The sequence below is a fragment of the Thamnophis elegans genome, chromosome 8 (genome assembly GCF_009769535.1).
Source record: "Thamnophis elegans isolate rThaEle1 chromosome 8, rThaEle1.pri, whole genome shotgun sequence".
In the NCBI taxonomy this organism is placed as follows: Eukaryota; Metazoa; Chordata; class Lepidosauria; order Squamata; family Colubridae; genus Thamnophis; species Thamnophis elegans.
This window is the reverse complement of record NC_045548.1, coordinates 2,193,128-2,214,622: the sequence shown is the minus strand read 5'-3', so window position 1 is coordinate 2,214,622 and position 21,495 is coordinate 2,193,128. Positions and strand designations below refer to the sequence as shown.

The 21,495-nt window shown below is 40.7% G+C and overlaps 2 protein-coding genes across 9 annotated transcripts in view; one reads left to right on the top strand and one right to left on the bottom strand.

Moving 5' to 3' along the window:
• Positions 1-15,592, bottom strand: part of RELCH (RAB11 binding and LisH domain, coiled-coil and HEAT repeat containing) — a 68,740-nt gene extending 53,148 nt beyond the window's left edge. For 2 of the 5 annotated variants that reach the window (XR_004255900.1, XM_032223144.1), the window contains exon 1: positions 15,022-15,592. Coding sequence is in view for 4 of the 5 variants with exons in the window: in XM_032223144.1 (XP_032079035.1) it covers positions 15,022-15,502 (481 nt within the window). In the remaining variant the exon portion in view is untranslated. The remainder of the gene's footprint in view (positions 1-15,021) is intronic. The other 3 variants (XM_032223141.1, XM_032223142.1, XM_032223143.1) reach the window with 2 other exon arrangements.
• Positions 15,593-17,656: 2,064 nt separating this feature from the next.
• The window catches only part of PIGN (phosphatidylinositol glycan anchor biosynthesis class N), a 62,755-nt gene continuing 58,916 nt past the window's right edge, over positions 17,657-21,495 (top strand). For 2 of the 4 annotated variants that reach the window (XM_032223032.1, XM_032223033.1), the window contains exon 1: positions 17,657-17,792. The gene's annotated coding sequence lies outside the window, so the exon portion shown is untranslated. Of the gene's footprint in view, positions 17,793-19,889; positions 20,907-21,495 lie in introns of those variants that run through there. The other 2 variants (XM_032223029.1, XM_032223030.1) reach the window with 2 other exon arrangements.

Sequence of the window (21,495 nt, the reverse complement as noted above, 5' to 3'; positions counted from 1 at the left end):
GACAGAAGACAAGGCAGCTAGACATCAATACCAATGACACAAGTACACGGTTATAACTACTTCAAGTAGTAGCTAATAACAAAAAAAGGTGAGAGGAGGTGGCTTCTAGGAGGCAAAGTACACTCCTAGCTGCCCTTAAAAGCCCTCACACAAACCTTTAAAAATGGGGGGGGGGGATATAAATTTCCAGGCCATTTTGGGTCATTTTTCAAGGTTTGAGAAATGTGTGTTAATGCAAACTAAAAATGGATATTTATCCCACTAGAGTTAAGTCAAACCTAGACTGATGGCTGTCAATTTCCAAGCGGTATGTTTGTGGGTGTGGGAATTATTCCAATATTGAGCAAAAATAATACTGGAGATGTTTCTAATTGCCATTTGTGGCTATTTATTGAAAAAGACATGTTTCAAGAACTTTTGTGAAGTAGGCTGGGTACACATCTATACAAGTGAGCAAAACACTCTCAAAAAGAAGTTATATTTTTACACGTTATTGACGTAAAGTCATATCTGGGCAAGTGCATAGTTAAATGTTTTATAAAGGTTCAATAATATTTAAACATGAAACGTAATTCAGAGCATGGCACTTAGATGGATTAAAACACAGTCTCTAGACCTTTAGAATATAGAAATGAGTTTGCATTTGAGGTGAAAATCTCTACTAAAAACAGGAAACAGTGTATAGAAGTACTCCTCTACAAATGTAATTATGGCATATAGGACACAAAAGGATGCTCATCAAGAGAAAGAAATGTCAGGCAGAAAGCAAAGCAGAAGCACAGAAACAATAAACATAAGAGAGGAGTATAAGCATTTTATGGACAATGTATTTTATTCTCTAATATCAAAGCCAGCTGCTTCCGTTCCATTTCTCTTTAATCCCATATGGAATTCTTAAGGATGCTGGAATTTTCTTGATCAACTTGGAAATTCCCTTTACTGAAAAAAAAAAAAAACTATTGCTGAACATGAAGTTAATAAAGATTTAAGATGATCTTAAGAGCCGAGGTGGCGCAGTGGTTAGGGTGCAGTACTGCAGGCCACTTTAGCTGACTGTGATCTGCAGTTCAGCGGTTCAAATCTCACCGGCTCAAGGTTGACTCAGCCTTCCATCCTTCCGAGGTGGGTGAAATGAGGACCCGGATTGTTGGGGGCAATATGCTGACTCTGTAAACCACTTAGAGAGGGCTGAAAGCCCTATGAAGCGGTATATAAGTCTAACTGCTACTGCTATTGCTAAGGATCCTCTAAAAGGATGCAAATGACCAGCTGTCTGCCAGGAGTATCAATCCTTCCGTTCCCCACCATCCAAGAGCCGAGGTGGCGCAGTGGTTTAGGGTGCAGTACTGCAGGCCACTTCAGCTGACTGCTAGCTGCAGTTCGGCGGTTCAAATCTCACCGGCTCAAGGTTGACTCAGCCTTCCATCCTTCCGAGGTGGGTGAAATGAGGGCCCAGACTGTGGGGACGATCTGCTGACTCTGTAAACCGCTTAGAGAGGGCTGAAAGCCCTATGAAGCGTTATATAAGTCTAATAAATAAATAAATCTTTAGAAGTGAATCTTTAGCTCAATTAGTATTGACACAGGTGACCTTGGAGCAAAGAAATAAACTTCGGCTTGATTTATTATGGACTCAACCCCCCCCCCCCAAACCCCAATTTGTACTATGCTATGTCTGAACCCAGGAGGGCGCAGAAGCAGAAAACATTTAACCATATCCAGAGACAGAATTAACTACTCAAATCAACCCCCCAAAGCAATTGTGCATTATCTTCCAAAGTACCAGGACCAAGAGGATTTCCAGAATGGTGGGCAAATTTTGTGCCATAGAATTAATCGTCTGAAGTTACTGGATCTGACTGTGATATGTCTAGTTTCAGGTACAAATATATTTTTTTAAATAGATATTTGTACTCTAATATTCTTTTCTCAAGCTTTTGCTTTTTTGGTCAATGACCATATATTGGCATAGGAAGCAATAAATTTGGAAACCTATTAAGAACTTTTAGAGTCATCATATAAACTTACTTAACAACGTAATAACAGAGGTCACATCTTTCTGGTTACGGCCAGATATTACCTTTACATTTTTGATCAGTTTCTTCCTGGTAGAATTCTGCTATAAGGAAATGGGTTTCTCTTCATTTTTTAATTCCTTTTTAGTCACTCAAGGCCACTTCCTTGAGAGGATTTTTGTCACTTTTGTCAGATTAGTAATTCTATTTAAACATTGCTGAATTTATTGTGATGCTTTAGTTAAAGATCAACTCTCCCTTTCCCAACACACCTAAATCCATGTGTCCATTCTAAGAACCATATTGTATTGAGCATTTTTCTCACATAGATATATTTATATGTCAATGTGTGAGACAGTTTCTTTTCACATACCGTATTTTTCGGAGTATAAGATGCACCTCCCCCCCTAAAATTTGGGTGCATCTTATACACCGAATGTAGCTCTGCCCAACCACCGTCCCCCACCCTTTGGTTTCTGCCTGCCAGCAATTTACCTCCTTGAAGCGAAGGAGAAAATAGGGCTTGCGGAGGCGGCAATAGGCTATGGCAATCCCTGCAGCCTGAAACAGCTGATCATCAGGAAATTGAAAGTAAAACTTGCTATTTGCTGCAACAATTGCTGGGAGGCACAGGCAGATTCCCCCCCCCCCCCTAAATCAGGCTAAACTGAAACAGGCTGTTTGCTGCAAGGAGGTAAGTCAATAACTATAAATGCCTATAGAATGTTCAAGTTATTAGATTTATTTTTTAAAGACTGCTTTATTATTGTTCTAGGCAACGTAACAAAATGAAGCAGCTTTTAAAAAAATGCTTGATCTGAAGAGGCCCAGTGCTATTGTATCTTCTTTTGAACAGCAGAGAATAACGTATACTTCCAGAAAGCCACATCAATTTTAACAGCATCTGTACAAGTATAGTCTGAAATGTAACACCACAAACAGTGTATGTCTTCTGTACTGTTTGCTGTTTGGCACAAGAAGGTAAATTGCTGGGAAACAGAGGCAGATTCCCCCCACCGCCCGCCCCCTGTTTTGCTCCCCAAAAGCTAGGCGCGTCTTATACTTCTGTGCATCTTATACTCCGAAAAATACTGTACTTTTAGACTTTTAAACATAATAAAACTATATGCAAAAATGCTGATGTCAACCCATCCATGGGGCAGTCAGAAACATCCTACAACTGAAATTTCAGACTTGCATCTCTGTCAGGACTAGAAAGCTACAAGGAGCAAACCATCCATCTTCATTGCTGGGGGGGGGGGGAAGAGGGAGTTTCAAAGGGAGCCAAAGGAGACAAATAATGATATTTTGGAGGACTCTAATTTCTACAAGTTCTAATTAGCTTGTAGAAAAATATGGGTTTAGAGACAGCCCAACCAAATTCTAAATTCTCTTCCACACTAAGAGTGGGTTCAGGGCTGCATGCCAAAGCCACCTCTTTGAAGAAGTCATAAAATTAAACTATGACATCATTGGTCTCAGCAAAACAAGAGCATTAATCCATATTATGCAAATGGGATAATAATAGCCATAGGCAAAACCCCACATAATGGTGGAGTTGGCATCATTGTTGCCAACCAACAAATACAAAACATTCAGTCAGTGCAAATAGTTTGCAAATTAAAAATAAAAAGGCCGAATGACCAACTGCTCATCACGTGTTATGTTCCCTCCTGTAATTTGGACAAAGATCAAACCAATGCTTTTATGAAGAACTTAAACAACTACTAGCTCAACTGGCTTACAAAAAGTTCATCAAAGGATATTCACGTGCTTAAGTAGGCTCATGTGGAATGGGTGAAAACTATGGGCCTTTTCTCAAAAGAGAAGCAAAATGAATAGGATGAACAATTAGCAGTCTTAATTATAAAGAAATAGATGATGAACACCTACAGTACTTTGAGAAACTATTAGGGAAATACTGGACCGGACACTCCCCTAACTTGGAAATGAAAGCAGAGGTCAACTACATATTATGCAAAGATGCAAAATTTATCACAAGTGTTAAAGTACAGCACTAATTCGAATTTAGATGCCTAACCTGAATATCCCTTTTTAATGGCAATTCTTAAGAAATATGACAGTAGGTACAATTCTACTTTAGAAACAAATTTTACAATAAAATTGGCATAATGCAACAATTTTATCAAAAAAAAAGTAGCAGCAACAAAAACTCAGAAAAATAACTGGAAGAACTTCTTTCCAGCAATACAATTAGACAGCAATTAAGAAAGGCGCTCAAAGGAGAAAATAAATTTGATACAACTGTACTGTGTGTGAGCTGAAATGCAAGTTAAAGCAAAAACTCAAAAACTAAAAGACTATGAAAATTACCCAACACAACAACTTGTAAAACAACAGAAAAGTCATATCAAAAGGGCTGGGGGGAAAAATGCAGCCAATGAATTTTGAAGGAGTCAAGAAGGACAATCATATCTCATTGACAAAAAACTAAAGCTGAAAATTAGCATTTTTATATTGATCTTTTTGCTTCAAAAAAAGCCAAAATAGCGCACCATTACTTAGTTTCTATCTAATGACATCAAAAATTAATTAGATGTGATTCTCCTTCCAATTTGACAGTTTAAAAACAAGAAGAGTGGTCAATGGTTGAATATCCTTTGATAAAGCAAATTCTACAACAGATGGGAAACATCAAAGCAAGATCAGATCCTTTAGCTAATAATGAAGCTACTGCTGTGAAGAGCAGAACTCTAAAATAAACAGAAGCACATAAGCTTCTACTAATGCAATGTGCAATAAAGAGGCAAGTACTACAGAAATCTAGCTCGGAGACCAAATCCGGAATGCAGAAACTTATGGCAATTTTAAGATGTCATCAAAGTAGTCCTTTTTAGGTTTGATGGATAAAGAGCTTATGTATAAAGATGGATAGACCATTCCCACAATGGGAGAATGAATGGTAAAGGTGATGGAGTTGGCAGAGATGGCAAAACTGACTGTTTTAATTAAAGAGAAGAATCTATCTAGTTTTGTTTCTGTTTGGAAACTGCTTCTGGGTTTTGTGCTCAAAACTGGGAAAAAGAAACTTTGATTTAAGGAATTGGTGAGTAGATTGGTTTTGTTCTTATAGAAATGGTCTGATAGATAGAAATGTAAAGCAAAAGGTTGAGGGTGTAACTCTTTTTTTGTATTCTTCAGCACTTAAAAAAGTCAGAAATCACTAGTTTTTTCCTTCTTCCTTTTTATGCTCCTCTTTTCTTTCTTCTTCATCTTTCCTGACTTTTGTTTCTATTTGCATTTTATCTCAAATCAAACTTAATTAAAAAAAATAAACCAAGATGTCATCAAAGTAGACCAAAAGTTATCAATGAGCAGAACACGTATGCGTGCCCAGCAACATGGACCTGCGCAACGAACAGTAACTGTATAACTGTGCCCATACGACTGACCTCCTACGACAGTGATGGCGAACCTTTTTTTGGCTCACGTGCTAAAAGGGGGTCACACGCAGACATGCCACACCCATCACACAATGCGTGACCCCAGCGCGCATGACCAGCACTCCCCCCATTTCTGCATGCTTTTTTCGCCCTCCCCAGGCTCCAGAGGCTTTATAGGAGTCTGGGAAGGGCGAAAGCAGCCTCCCTTGCCCCCCTGAAGCCTCAGGAGCGCAAAAAACCAGCCCTACGGGCAAACTGAAAGTTCAGAAACAGACTTCCGGTTTGCTCTTAGGGCCGTTTTTAGCCTTCCGGAGCCTTTAGGGGCCTCCCGGAGGCTTCCTGGAAAGCTCCGGAGGACAAAAGAGAACCTTACGAGCAAACCATGTTTGTCCACGTGTAGTCACTAAAATGCCCAGCGGCAGCGAGGGAACCGGTTCGGGGGCATGGCAGGCCTGGGTTGCTGCTGGGTCTGCAACCCAGGCCTGAATTCCACTACAACCCACCTCTGCCCCCAAAGTATATAAAAAAATCTGTTCTAGAAGTTACACGAATGGATTGGGGGAAAAAAAAAACCCTAATTGCTGAACAACAGAGAGGATTTGAGAAGGGAGATCCACTGTAGAATCCCCAACATACATTTAATTAAAAATTAAGCAGCATCCCACTTAGGTGGCAGTTTCTGATTTTAAAGCTTTGATTTAATCTAGAGGCCAAAACTCTAAAAGACTCTGCAATGGACCATTGTCTATTACCACTGATTAACAGTTTCTGTCATAACAACATTCCTTTCAGAGTAAGATATCGAATTAGTGGGTAGTTTTTTACCTCTATTCCAAACCCAATAATGGTAAAATGAATATATTTTATATGGTAGTGCAGTATTTTGAATTAAGAGTCAAAAAGGTGTGTTGCTAAACGAATAAGGAAGTGTTGACCTAATCTTTATTATAATTTCACAAGATCCTAGGTAAAGTGTATTTAGGGTTTAGGAATTGCAAGTAATTAGCATGTGTACATTGATGTGTGATCCAAAACACTTTTAAAGCCTTTTAACATGAACTGTGGCTAGCATTTTTGCCCCTCTATTTTTAATCTCTATATTAACTGTGTACTCAAACAACTTATCTGTTCAGACTTCTACACAATAGCAGACTTAATAGACATGGATGATGTGCGAACATGTTACATGCTACATGTTAAATATAGTTCAGAGGCGAGTGCTCTAGGCAATTGCCCAATGGAACATTTTATTTAAGATAATCAATCAAAATATTGGATTGTGCAAAAAGCTCTTTAAACTGTTGCTGGCCTATCAATAAACACTGTTGCTGAATGAATTTACAGCTTCCAAAATTGGGAGATTACTTCCATCATACCAGGTTCCACAGAAGCATGCTAAATTCATAGCTCATAATATCCAGCATAATATCAATGTAATTCTAGAAAGGTTTCTCTCCACCTTTTTTGCCCATAAGGTTTTATTTTATTCCAGTGGTCTTAAAACTTTATGAGGTGACCTCAGGTATACATTCTATAAGAAGATCAACTTGGGTAACATCCTAACTTACACTGTTAGGAATTAATTCAATCAAAATTCTGAAGGATGACATTTCAGGTTATACTAGGTTTCTCTTCTGTGTGTGCAGAGAACGGAAGCGTTTGTAGGCTGATATTTTCTTAAGAATGAACACACAAGTATTCTACTAGTCCCCCACATCAGACGGCAGTTGAAATATTTGTACCGCTCTCCCCACCCCCAGTAGAAGGAATACAGTACTCTATTAACTGCTCGTCTTGTGCTATGACAATTATTTACCTCTGTCATCACAAGATGAATAACGTTTTGTCAGCTGGGTTAATTACTGCTCACCAGAGGCTGATTTACATGTGACTTATGATAAGTGACTTGGAAAAAATCTGCAAGCTTAAATGTTTGTGTAAAGGTTAATGTATAAGGAAAGAGGTGAATTCCTTAATGGCCAAACACTTGGACAGAATTTCAGCACTGCAGACTCTTCTACTTTAAAGTCTCTCTTCTTTCTGGTTACACAGAACAGAACTATTATTCAGTAACATGCTTTCCCTCACTTATTTTATGTTGCAGTACAGACGCAAGGTTATTATAAAATTAAAAATTAGTTGTAGATGTAGTTGAAGATGACTAGTAACAACCAAAAACAATGAGTCTTATGTGGGTGTGGCAGTCGAATATTTGTCTAAAATCACTCTTGAACTACTGTGTTTCTCTGAAAATAAGATAGGGTCTTAGGGTATTTTCTTTTCACCTCCCGAAATAAGCACTTGGCCTTATTTTGGGGGAGGTCTTATTATTTTTGAAGTTGCAGGAGGCAGCGAGCGTGGTCACCTCATGGTTGCTGCTATGTTGCAATATTTTTGGGGAGGGCTTATTTTAGCATATGTGCTCAAAAGCCCGATTGGGCTTATTATCCGAGGAGGTCTTATTTTGGGGGAAACAGGGTATCTTGTAATGTGTTTAATAAAGACCTGTCTTTAAATTATACAAGAAATGGCCTGTAATATCAGCCTTTTTATAGCTCTTTGAGTGTAAGAATTAAAGAATACAGAAAAATAGTTAAATTTTTTAATTACCTATTAATTAAATTTTAGTTATGCTAACTTAATATTAAACCCTTGATGTACTTTGCTAAAAGCTAAAAAGTATTTGCATCTGGCATTATTTTGGTTCAAGATTAAAGTCATTTAAGAGCCAATGTGTTTGCAGTTTTGCCTAATCAGAGTTTTGAAGTACTATTTCATTGACAAGCAAATGACATAGGATAACTGCTCCAGCTCTTGGAGTAATTACATCAAGTCCTCTGGTTTCTATTTCACTTGTTTTATGAGCTGCAATCATTTCCTCATTTACAGTGAAAGGAAAATATGAAGCATGTCTAATGAATAAAAAAACACTCTATTTTATTAAGATGATAAATGATTTTTTTTGTTCAAAGAAGAAAGTTTTGGGGTTTTCCATTCCAAAATACCTTTTTCTGAGTCCTTCACTTGTAATTAGTGGTGAACCATTAACAAGATCAGTTACTTATTACCAATAGTGAAAACAATTTACACAATCATCAGTGAAGATAAAACAGGGAAGAAACAAAATGAGAAACAACAAATAGGGTATATAAACATAACATTCTGGTTCTCCAAATCAGCCAACATAGTTTATTCCATGTTGTTAAATATATGGGGTAGTTAATATGTTATGTAAACTCAATCATGTTAATTTAATGAACCATTGTCCAGTTAAGCACAAGCTTTTACAGAAGGAGAAAAAAGAAAATTTGGCTAATTTTTCTAACCCCATTTTCTTTATCTTTCTTGTTACTTTATTTCTTAATAGTCTTAGCAAATAACATTACAATACATAGGTTAAAAAGATGTTGCGAATGTAATTTTAGCTAAAAAAACTAGCGATAACATTTATCAAAAGGCTTTTATCACATTTTACTAAAAATCTGGTGGACAAGCAGGGGAGCAATTGGGTGAGCCGACATATAAACTTTTGCTGTTGTCGATGTCCACATGAAATCAAAGATATCTAGTGAAGGACAGCCCAGGCTAAACAACAGGAAAAGATCAGCAAGAAATTCTGGTGTCTTTTACTGTAAGGATATGTTCTATATGCAGATAACGCCCAAGGCAGAGAGCTGCGGGGTTCTTTGGCAATATGCTCATAGTCAATTTATGATCACAATTGAGCCCAAAGTTTTGGTTAAAAAGTGAGACATTTGTTAAGTGAGTTTTGCCTCATTTTACAACCTTTCTTGCCACAGTTGTTAAGTGAATCACTGCAGTTGTCAAGTTAGTCACATGGTTGTTAAATGAATGTGCCTTCTGCGTTGACTTTGCTTGTCAGAAGGTTACAAAAGGTGCTCAAATGACCCCCCAGGACACTGCAACCATCATAAATATGAGTCAGTTGCCAAGTGTCTGAATTTTAATCATGTGACCATGGGAAGGCTGCAATGGTAGCAAGTGTGAAAAATGATCATGTCACTTTTTTGAGAGCTGTTGTGTTCTGTCCCCCCTTCTCCGCTCGTTCAAAGACGACAGGCAGACAGACTTAAAAGGAAAGAACTTTATCACCTCGGCTCACGCTGGCTGCGAGCCCAAAAATAAACATAAATAAAGTCTCTGGCAAGAAGATAACAGAATGCAAAAACAAAGATCTCTTACGGCCAAACCAGGTGTACAGAAAGAAAGCAGATCACTTCTCCAAGTGCCTCTCACAAACAAACCACGACCGATGAACCAGTGTTTTTCAACCACTGTGCCGCGGCACACTAGTGTGCTGTGACATAGTGTAAGGTGTGCCGTGGGAAAATTACTTTATATATAGTCAATATAGGCACAGAGTTAATTTTTTTAAATATTTTCTAATGGTGGTGTGCCTCGTGATTTTTTTCATGAAAAAAGTGTGCCTTTGCACAAAAAAGGTTGAAAAACACTGCGATGAACAATGAACGAACGTTGACTTCTGCAACCAGGGCGTGGCACCATCAGTCCTTTTATCTCCAGAAGATGACACTAACGAGCCCCATCTGCATTGTTAGTCCTGCATCCCGACTCAACTCATAGCAAACTTCTGCTGAATCACAACATGTTGTAACTTTGAACTGTCACTAAACGAACTATAGTAAGTTTCAAGTTTATTAGAATTTGTATGCCGCCCACTCCCAGGGGACTCTAGTGAGTCAATGATTACCTGTATTACAACCTACAAAACAAACGGAACAGTGAATATGCCTGATGACATCCCTAATTTACATTAACCAAATTATCAATAAACAAAGTCCTCAGTATTTGCAATAATAGCAAGTACATAGGAATAAAATCTTATCAATCACTAACCTCGCTATGAAGCTAACAAAAACCTTACAAAACTGTACCACATACCATAGTCGCCCATCTCATAAGTTCTGTCACATGACACCCTCACAAACTGATAATTGTATGCTACTAAAAAAAATCAAATGGTATCAAATCTCATATCTTCAGATTCTTAAAAAAGCAACGAAGAAATAAATACCTCATAAATTCAACATATACCATGACATCTACCCCTGCCTTAAGGAAAATGTATTTTTCTAATATAATACTAAATTAGGTTCATCATTCTTATACAATGCTAAAATTGGCTTTGAAAATTTAGTACCAGCTGTACTGGCAAATAAATATTCATATGAACAGTTTTAGTAAGCGGTATATTTAAAGCCTATGTTTTGCTAATTAGATATTACACTGTACTTTTTCAATTCACAGAAGAAAAAAGGTGAGCTGGTCGATCCTACATTGCCTGTACAAATAGCCAAGTCACATGTATAGTATTGTATGTACCTTATGTGATCTCAGCACCTTATCAGTATCAGATATTGAGCTGATTTAGTTTGCTAAATAAGTCACACATATGTGACTTACTATCCACATATTATTGGCTTAGAAAAAATGTCTAAATCAAAACTGAAAAATAACATTATGGTTTAATGTTATTTGCAAATACTAAAAAGCTCATTATTATTATTAATATAAGTGACTGAAACAAAGAACTAAAATTACTCTTCACAGTAACAGAAACATAAAGATATTTTGCAAAAATTTTACCATGGATGTAATCTGGCTGTTGCAGATGTTTCTGGGCATGCAGATGTGTTATTTATGGAAGCTTCTTAATAGAATCACGAAATGCTGTTCTCTCTCTAAACCGCTGAAGTGCTTAAAATATTCTACCTGATTTTGTACAGTGATGCATTTCTTGGCAGTTATTGTGTTCCTTACAAGCATTTACATGGCATCATTTACATAAAGTCTTTCCTGACTCAACATTATTAGATAGTTGCCACCTTATAAGATATGTTGCTGACTTCCCAGTGTATATTTCTTCATAATCTTCCAGTTAAAACCAGAAATGACTTAACATTTTTAAAAATCTTATCACTATATTGTTACTAAAGATTAAAAAGATGGAGACATTTGCATGGAAACATTTCTTATTATTCTTACATTAAGTTGAACAGGATTTACTGAATATTGTCCAAACATCCTCCCACAATCTGAAGCTATAAGCAATATACACGACACATACATTTTCAATAAACTTCTATTATCTAATCCAATATCTCAACATTAATTATACCACCGCAGTATTCTAAAACATGTACCTGCATTGATATTTCAGGATGTTGTCTCTGAAAGAGCAAAAGCTAAAAATCAATAAAGTGTATTACCTTAATATCTTTATTTTGCCAATGGTTTAGTACAGATTAAAAACTGCTGCTTCTTTAGCTATGACTTTTTAGTTTCTATCAAATTGCAAATGGAAAAGGGGAACCAGAAAAACTCCAGTTGATTCAGAACTCAGGGCTGGTTTTACATACTGCTTTACAATATTGAGGCTTTTGAACTTTGGTATTACCAGAGACTCCTGAAAATATCAAGAAAATAAATGATCAAATCGATTCAGAGTTCTTACGTGGCATCAATGACCATGCTCAAATTATCACATATTGGACGTATTACGTATAACCAAGCTCTCTTGAGTAATCTATAATGCTGAGTAATCTATAATGCTGAGAATAATGGAAAGAAAAAGGCACCAACCAGCAGCATAATGTATGGACGTGATTTCAGTGGTAATGGGTACACCATTAGAAAACCTGAAAAACCAGATAAAGGACATAATGCTGGTAATCAAGTTGAGGTTGACTCATTAAGAGTCAACACCAACTTACGGTAATTATCGCCATCAATCATACTATGTTTACTCCTAGTTTGTTCACTAAATCACAACTGGCTGGAGTCATGCAGGAGGGTAAAATAAAACCAAACACATAATGACTTAGAATAAGATTGCATACCCATAACAAGTTCATATGATAACCTCCTAAAATTAGTTCTCAAGAGTCTCTCCCAAACGTATCTCTGAATCGAAATGTTTGTGACAAAGGTGAAAGTATTGGGTTTGTGTGTGTGTGTATAAAATTCAGATGATCAAATCAGCTTTTCTTTTCTATGGTGATGCATGAACTACTCAAAAACTTTAAACTTAACGCTGTATAATTCAACCCATCATGGCTCTAAAAATACCTTGCCATAAAAATGGTAAAAGCCTCATAATAGGTAGCAATTGCAATCTGTCATCTAAATCAGTGGTCTCCAACCTTGGCAACTTTAAGACCTGTGGACTTCAACTCCCAGAGCAAAGCTGGCTGAGGAACTCTGGGAGTTGAAGTCCACAGGTCTTAAAGTTGCCAAGGTTGCAGACCACTGATCTAAATGATCAACAGTTCATACATGGTGCCAATGAAGGAGAATATTTGCAGCTTAGTGGTTGAAATGTGGGATCCTTGCTGCTCCCTGAGCTTGTTTTCTTGCAGACATCTCGTTAGCCTAACTAGGTAACCTCATCAGCTGCCAGTAAGGAGTGCTGTTTGCTGTCAGTTTATATTCTGGTGTCTTACATCATAAAAAGTTTTTATTTTCCATTTTCATAGCATATAATCACATGTATACTATTACATAGTCAATATCAAGTTATATTATTAAGTACTTACATCAATTCATCTTACCATCAACTACCAAAGGGAAAAAAACCCTCCAGTTATTGGCTCTTCTGCTCTCCATACACTATATTTATACCTTATCCGACACTTTCTTCCCCTTCTCTCCTCCCCCTTTCTACATTCTGTCTTCCCTCCATCATTTTCTACTCCACTTCCCCTTCCTTTCTCCTTCTCCTCTCTCCCCTTACCACTCCTCCTTATACACCTCATCTTCCCCCTTCACCCTCTCTCCTGTCCCTCTCTTCCTATCTTTCTTCTCTCCTCTGCTTCCCACTCTTCTAGATCCTGTCTTCCCTCCATCATTTTCTACTCCACTTCCCCTTCCTTTCTCCTTCTCCTCTCTCCCCTTACCACTCCTCCTTGTACACCTCATCTTCCCCCTTCACCCTCTCTCCTGTCCCTCTCTTCCTATCTTTCTTCTCTCCTCTGCTTCCCACTCTTCTACATCCTGTTTTCCCTCCATCATTTTCTACTCTACTTCCCCTTCCTTTCTCCTTCTCCTCTCTCCCCTTACCACTCCTCCTTATACACCTCGTCTTCCCCCTTCACCCTGTCTCCTATCCCTCTCTTCCTATCTTTATTCTCTCCTCTGCTTCCCACTCTTCTACATCCTGTCTTCCCTCCATCATTTTCTACTCTACTTCCCCTTCCTTTCTCCTTCTCCTCACCCCTTAGCACTCCTCCTTATGCTCCTCCTCTTCCCCCTCTCTCCTATCCCTCTCTTCCTATCTTTCTTCTCTCCTCTGCTTCCCACTCTTCTACATCCTTTCTTCTCTCCATCATTTTCTACTCTATTTCCCCTTCCTTTCTCCTTCTCCTCTCACCCCTTACCACTCCTCCTTATGCTCCTCCTCTTCCCCCTCTCTCCTATCCCTCTCTTCCTACCTTTCTTCTCTCCTCTGCTTCCCACTCTTCCTCTCATTCACTTGGTGTATTTCAGCTTCTGAGCAAACTCCTTTTTGTGTTGATGGTATTTATAATTCCATTTCGATATACATAAAAAAGAAAAAATAGCAGTATACATGTACAATCATCGAACATCCCTCCTCCAACTTAGTAAACTCCACTCCCTCCCACCCAACCCCCCTTGATTGTCTTGTCAGAACATAAACTGACAGCAAACAGCATTATTTAAGGCAGTGTTTCTCAACCTTGGCCACTTGAAGATGTCCGGACTTCAACTCCCAGAATTCCCCAGCCAGCATTCGCTGGCTGGGGAATTCTGGGAGTTGAAGTCCCGGACATCTTCAAGTGGCCAAGGTTGAGAAACACTGAACTAGAACAAGCGTGGACTCCAACTCCCAGAATTCCTCCACCAGACTCAAATGTCAGCAGCTAGAAAAGATGGCTGGGGGATTCTGGGAGTTGAAGTCCAGGACATCTTCAAGTGGCCAAGGTTGAGAAACACTGAACTAGAACAAGCGTGGACTCCAACTCCCAGAATTCCTCCACCAGACTCAAATGTCAGCAGCTAGAAAAGATGGCTGGGGGATTCTGGGAGTTGAAGTCCAGACATCTTCAAGTGACCAAGGTTGAGAAACACTGAACTAGAACAAGCGTGGACTCCAACTCCCAGAATTCCTCCACCAGACTCAAATGTCAGCAGCTAGAAAAGATGGCTGGGGGATTCTGGGAGTTGAAGTCCAGGACATCTTCAAGTGGCCAAGGTTGAGAAACACTGAACTAGAACAAGCGTGGACTCCAACTCCCAGAATTCCTCCACCAGACTCAAATGTCAGCAGCTAGAAAAGATGGCTGGGGGATTCTGGGAGTTGAAGTCCCGGACATCTTCAAGTGGCCTCAAGGTTGAGAAACACTGATTTAAGGTAATGAAATGACTGCAGAAGAGGGACGATCCTCCTGCCTTTTTACTACTCCGATACCAAACGAGGGGAATTGATTGAAAATACACCCCACCCACCCCCCCCGAGCCAAGGTCAACCAAGGGCCGGGAAGGGAAATAAGAATAAAGAGAGAGCCCTTTTCTAAGCTTCCCCCTTTGTTATATCCACTTACGGAGCTGTCCGGCGCCGGGCTCCTTACCGCCTCCGACCATGGCTATCATCCCGGGAGGAGCTCCTGAGGCGGAAGGAGTCGGGGCCAGGGCTCCTCCGCCGCCGCCGCCGCCGGCGCTTTGCCGCTCGAAGTTGCCCGGGTTGGAGAAATAGTCTCGCAGGCGAGGCAGCTCCCGGCCGCTCTCCAGCAGCTCCGCGTGCAACTCCAGCGCCGTCAAGACGAACTGGTCGCGCAGCAGCTGAGCCGCCAAAGCGTCCACCGGCACCCGGGGAGGCTCCTCGGCCTGTGGAGGCGGCGGCGGCGGCGGCAAGAGCGGCTGAAAGGGTGGCGAAGAGGAGACGGAAGAAGAGACCGGGAGAGGAGCGGCCGAGGCGCCGGGGTCGCTGCTGCTGCTGCCGCCCCCCGGCCTGCTCTCCTCAGGCTCGGACTCTTCGGAGTCGCTGAGGAAGGGGTTCACCCCCCCGCCCCCCGCCGCCGCCATCTTGGGAGGAGAAGAGGAATCTCCCTCCCCCCCCCGCCCCTCCCCAGGGAGCCGCGCGCTCTTCCGAACCCCGTTACCACAGCAGCCGGCGGCGACCCACCAATCCCCCTCTCGCTCTCTCTCTCGCGAGAGCGCGCCCGCCCCGCCTCCTCCTCCTGTCTTCCCGAGCCCGGCTTCCGCATAGGAGCTCTCGCGAGAGCCTCCTCGCTGCATTTCCGGTTCCTGGAGATACCGGCAGAGCTGAGGGGATTGCTAGTTTTGTGTGGGGGGGGGGGAGGGGGCGTTCGTTTAAATACGGAGCCCGATTTTTTTTTTCCCCTGTGGCTAAGTGGCTTTTTGGCCCCATTTCACGACTTTGCTCGCCACAGTTGTTAGGCGGATATCGCTGCAGTTGGCGAATCAGTTAACGGGGTGGTTAATCGAAACAGGTTTTGACTTTGCTTGTCAGAAGGAAGGCCCCAGTGTAGGGGATCGCGTGACGTCAGCGCAGCGCCATAAATTTATGAGTCAGTTGCAGTGGGTGGGTTTCAAAATTTTTTTTTAGAACCTCTTCTGTAGGTGTGGCCTGCTTTGTGGGAGTGGCTTGCCAGCCATGTGACCGAGTGGGAGTGGCTTGCCAGCCATGTGAACAAGTGGGAGTGGCTTGCCAGCCATGTGACCGAGTGGGAGTGGCTTGCCAGCCATGTGACTGAATGGGAGTGGCTTGCCAGCCATGTGAACAAGTGGGAGTGGCTTGGCAGTCATGTGACTGGCTGGGTGTGGCCAACTTGCAAAATGTGGTGAAACTCACTTAACGACGCTCTTGCTTAGCAACCAAAATCTTGGCTCAGAAACTCTGGCATTTGAAGCACGCAAGTCTTAAAGCTGTCAAGTTACAAGACCCTTTTGCACCCCTAACCCTTTAGAAAAAAAAACCCAGGGGTGTTCAAACTTGACAGCTTTAAGACTTGTGGACTTCAACTCCCAGAATTCCTCCTCCAGTCATGTTGGCTCAGGAACTCTGGCATTGAAGTGTGCAAGTCTTAAAGCTGTCAAGTTACAAGACCCTCCCACCCCTAACCCTTTAGAAAAAAAACCGCAGGGGTGTTCAAACTTGACAGCTTTAAGACTTGTGGACTTCAACTCCCAGAATTCCTCCTCTCGCTCTTCATCTTGATGATGTGCGGACGGGCGGGGGGAGGGAGCTGGAACCGGTTCTAAACGGCACTGTAGATTTGTGGAACCTCTTCTATAGAAGAGGTTAGAACTGGCAGGAACCCACTCTTGGTCAGTTGCCAAACATCTGAATTTCGATCACGGGACCATGGGGATGCTGAGATGGCTTTTAAGTGTGAAAAAGGGGCTCCAGTCCCTTTTTTTCACTGATGATGTAACATTGAACGGTCACTAAATGAACTGTTGTAAGTCGAGGGCTACCTGTGTGAGCCAGCAATGTGCTGCAGCTGTCAAAAAAAGCCAACCCAATCCTAGGCAGTATTAACCAATCAAGATCAGGGGAAGTGACACGCCTGCTTTAGAATGCCTTGGTAAGACCTCACTTGGAATGCTGCATCCGATTTTGGGTCACCACAATGTAAAGAAGATGGTGAGGCTCTGGAAAGAGTGCAGAAAAGATAGTGGGGCGGAGGTGGTTCTGAAGGCTAAGACCGTTTGCGGGAATTGGTTATGTCCACTGTCAATACATTAGATTGCTGGAATTAAAAACACTTCTGTTCTGCCTCGAGCATTGTAGGCTTGCCCTGGGCATGCAGTTAATTCCACGCTTAGGAATCTCATTCAGATCACGTTTATTATCAGGCATTCCTAATAGCAAAACGTACAGTTCAGTGTTAAGATACTTCTGACTTTCCACAATCTGTCCCATCACAGTGGTGTAAAAAGATGATGATTTCACTCCCATGCTAAGCAGAGATACAAACACTACTATTCCGGTTCACAAACGCATTCAAACTGACCGGCTATAATCTTTGCATGCAGGCAGGATGCCCCAGCGGCCAATCAGAAGCAGAAGTGTGATCACATGTCATGGAACTGCATTTCCCATAAGGCAGTCTCTGCCTACATTTCCCATGAGGTCGTTTCTTAAAGGAGACAGTGCTTAATTCCTACACTAGCTATATACTGCTGGGGCAGCACAGGGTTCGTGAACGTTTTGCTTTCTGCACTTTTCCTCATTACTTTCTCCCCATCTGCCAAGGGTGGTGGAGTCTTTTTTTGGGGGGTGGGTGGGTGGTTGGCATATGTCTCCAAGGAAACGATTGTCCTCGCAGTAGCCGGTGGAATAAGCCAGGTAAGCAACATAAATCAGTCGCTTCCTGAAATGATGCTGAATGTCCTGTTTCCTGACGCTGCGTCTCTTGTCTCCAGGGAGTGTTCGGTAGGTTTTGATTTGGGAAGAAGGTGGGGACTGGTGATGCCCAGGAGATTTGCTAATAGCTTGTGGTTGGTACTCTTGTGTTTAACCATGCCAGCAACAACATGATAAGCTATGCATTATTGTAGACACTAGTATACTATTGTCAATACATTGGATTGCTGGAATTAAAAACAATCGAAGTAATCATTTGTGGAAGTGTGTGTGTGCATGAACCCAACTCTCCAGTGAGGCTTGACTTTTGGTGCCATCACTGTGGTTGGCACGTGTTTAAGCATGCCAGCAACAACATGATAAGCTATGCCTTATTGCAGACACTAATCCAGTGTTTCTCAACCTTGGCTACTTGAAGATGTCTGGACTTCAACTCCCAGAATTCCCCAGCCAGCGAATGCTGGCTGGGGAATTCTGGAAGTTGAAGTCCAGACATATTCAAGTTGCCAAGGTTGAGAAACACTGCTCTATTGTCAATACATTAGATCGCTGGAATTAAGAATACTTGAAGTAATCGAAATGTATGTGCATGGACTGAAGTTTCCAACGAAGCTTGACTTTCAGGGTCATTTTTCTTGACAATATTATGGAAGTATTGTGCATTGCCTCCTGCCATGTAAGTCCCACCTAAGTCATGAAAACCAGCTGGGTGACTTTGGGCCAGTCACTCCCTCTCTTTCAATCCAACCCGCCTCAGAGACTTATATTGTGGGAAAAATAGGAGGAGGAAAGTGTGTTGGATATGCTTCCTGCTTTTGAAGTATTTGTAGAAATAATAAAGGTGGGATGAATAAATAAAATGTTTCCTTGATTTCCAAAGCTATTATACGATGGAATTTCCTGGTGGTCTCCCATCCAAGGACCCCTCTGGATTGCATTCTGCCCACCTTAAAAAAAAAGTCCAAGATTAGCTAGCTATTGTAACCAAGCAAGTTCTTACTATGGAGGGATTGCACAGGCAAAGCCGAAGTAGGATTGTTTTTGGCCTAGGATTAAGATATGATGAGACTGTGGTTTATGTTTATTATTTTTATAAATAGTGGTTTATTCAGCAAACCAAAAGAGGGCTGAAATTTGTGTGGACGCAGCCTTTATCCATGAGAATTCCATTGGTAGATCTCCGGATGCTAATACAAAAATTAAAACACATTCTTCAAAAATGTGTTTGGTTTGAGTTTAAGGAAGTTATATGAGCTCAACCACTGCTGTTTTTACCATGGTTCAGATTATGCATGCTGTATGAATCTAGTTCATTATGTTTTATTTAAATTATAAGCAAATTATTACTTATAGAATAGTTTATCAAAGCATAGTTTGGCATAGAACATCTATCAAAAAAGAGCAGTCCTACTGGAATTGCAATACTTTTGGGCAAGGTTTGGCTTTTAGATGTGAAATTTACCCGTTTTGTCCCTTAGCATCCCCAGCCCCAATTTGAAGTTTATTGAAATATACAGACATAAACTAAAATTATTACAGTGATGGTATAAAGTTTTGCTATCATTTTCTTTTCTGATGTGGTCATCCCATGCACAGTGACCATATCAGAACAATCTGAGTAGACTTATGTTTGTTTAACAATATTTTAGAGTTATCACAGCCTAGGAAAGAGTATTCTATGGCCTGTATTTCTGCACCTTAGCAATAGCAGTTAGACTTATATACCGCTTCATAGGGCTTTCAGCCCTCTCTAAGCGGTTTACAGAGTCAGCATATCGCCCCCAACAACAGTCCGGGTCCTCATTTCACCCACCTCGGAAGGAAGGAAGGCTGAGTCAACCTTGAGCCGGTGAGATTTGAACCGCTGAACTGCAGATAACAGTCAGCTGAAGTGGCCTGCAGTGCTGCACCCTAACCACTGCGCCACCTCGGCTCTTGTCAGAGTTCTCTTCCCAAACACAGAGGGGAGCTGGATTCCTTTTTCGGGCACTCTTTCAGCCAACCTTCAGAGACAAGAGGGAGCCAAAATCTGAGCAGAGAGGCAGCGTGGTAAGAAGTGAAGGATGCCTCAGGCAGATGGGGAGGCCCTGGGTAGCCCAACACAGGTCGTGGACAGGGAAACTCAAAGCAAAGGTCCCAGAAATTTAGATTGTGCGACTCCTAATGCAAGACTGTACTTGTTAAGTGCAACATTGCGTGGCATACAACAAAACAGGCAGTCCCTGGGCTTTAAAAAGTTTAATTGTCACAAGTGCATAATTGTCACTATTATGGATTGAAAAATCTAATTATTGCATTTGGGCTTTATTATTGTGTTTGGGCTTTCCCAAATTATTATGCTTTGGCTTTCTTCCAACAAATGCCCATTTTCCAAAAAGAAAGAGTTAAACTTTTTGATCTCAATCTGGAGAGGATCAAAAGGGATGCTGCAAAGCTGATTCCTGTTTGAGAGTAATCTGAATACTCTGCCACTGCTTCCACATCAAAGGTCTTCTAATTATTTGGGGAGCACTGGAATAGGCAGCTGAAATGGTAGGGTAGATATCATGGGGATTAAATGATCTAAATTTGTTCACTATTCCTAGCAGACATTAACGGGCCATTGAGGAATAGAAATGTTTCTCATCTCTAAATTGTAGTATTTCGTGCAATTTATAAAATAGAGTTCCATTATTTGCCTATGTTCCGTAACTACATTTAAAGTGGGGAAAAGGCAGTCCTGTCCTCTAGTGGTCTTCAGCCCACAGAGCAGAGACTTTTCCTTATACAGTGTAAAGAAAATTAAAAACTGTTGAATGGAGTTCTTTGACAATATTATTGTTACAAGGAGGTGGAACAGCGGAATTACAAGAGAAAAGACGTGGCTGTAGGATAACTATGGAACAGATGTTCATGTGCACGTTTCAAGTCAATATAAAGCTATAAACAAAATCAATCAGCACGCAATGTTATCTTGAGCATATTACTACCATTATCAGGAAACACATCAGAAATTGCTTTTAAGCCCTGTCTGTCATTTATAGAGAACCAGTGGAATTGTGCAATGAAATCAAAGACATCGGTAAAGATGCATGAAAAGGGAAGAGTCAGGTTGAGGTAAGCCCATCCTGGAATAATCTACTTAAATTGTTGCTAGTATAGTCAACACCAAATTTATGTCATATAAGCAATTATTTTATAGTTCCAAGCTGCAACAATTAATGGATTCTTGTGCGTGTGTGTACATTCATACATACATACATACATACATACATACATACATACATACATACATACAATATTCTTCTTTTATTTTAGTTGAACTTTAAATATTGTGTTTGCTCAATTCAATACAATATTACTTCTAAAATGTGAACTGTGCTACTTCACATAAAGGTGAGTTTATCTGAATTCCTCTTTCTGAGTGGTAATTAGACAAAGCCAAATAACTTTATGCTAAACACCAGCCTCCCTTATCTAGGTATCCTCCAAATTCTATTCCTTTAATATCAGTCCCCGTGGGATAATAGCTAGGTCCATTGGAATGTCAGGTTGTATATATGTATTTTGAGGATATTCCTGCTTTGGAATGTCTGCAATAGTATTCAAGTCTTCTAAAATGAATGATGTGGTCTAAACCATATTTTTAGTCATTGGCTTTTAACAATATTGCAGATCTTGCCAAATAGGAGACCCTATTTCCTCA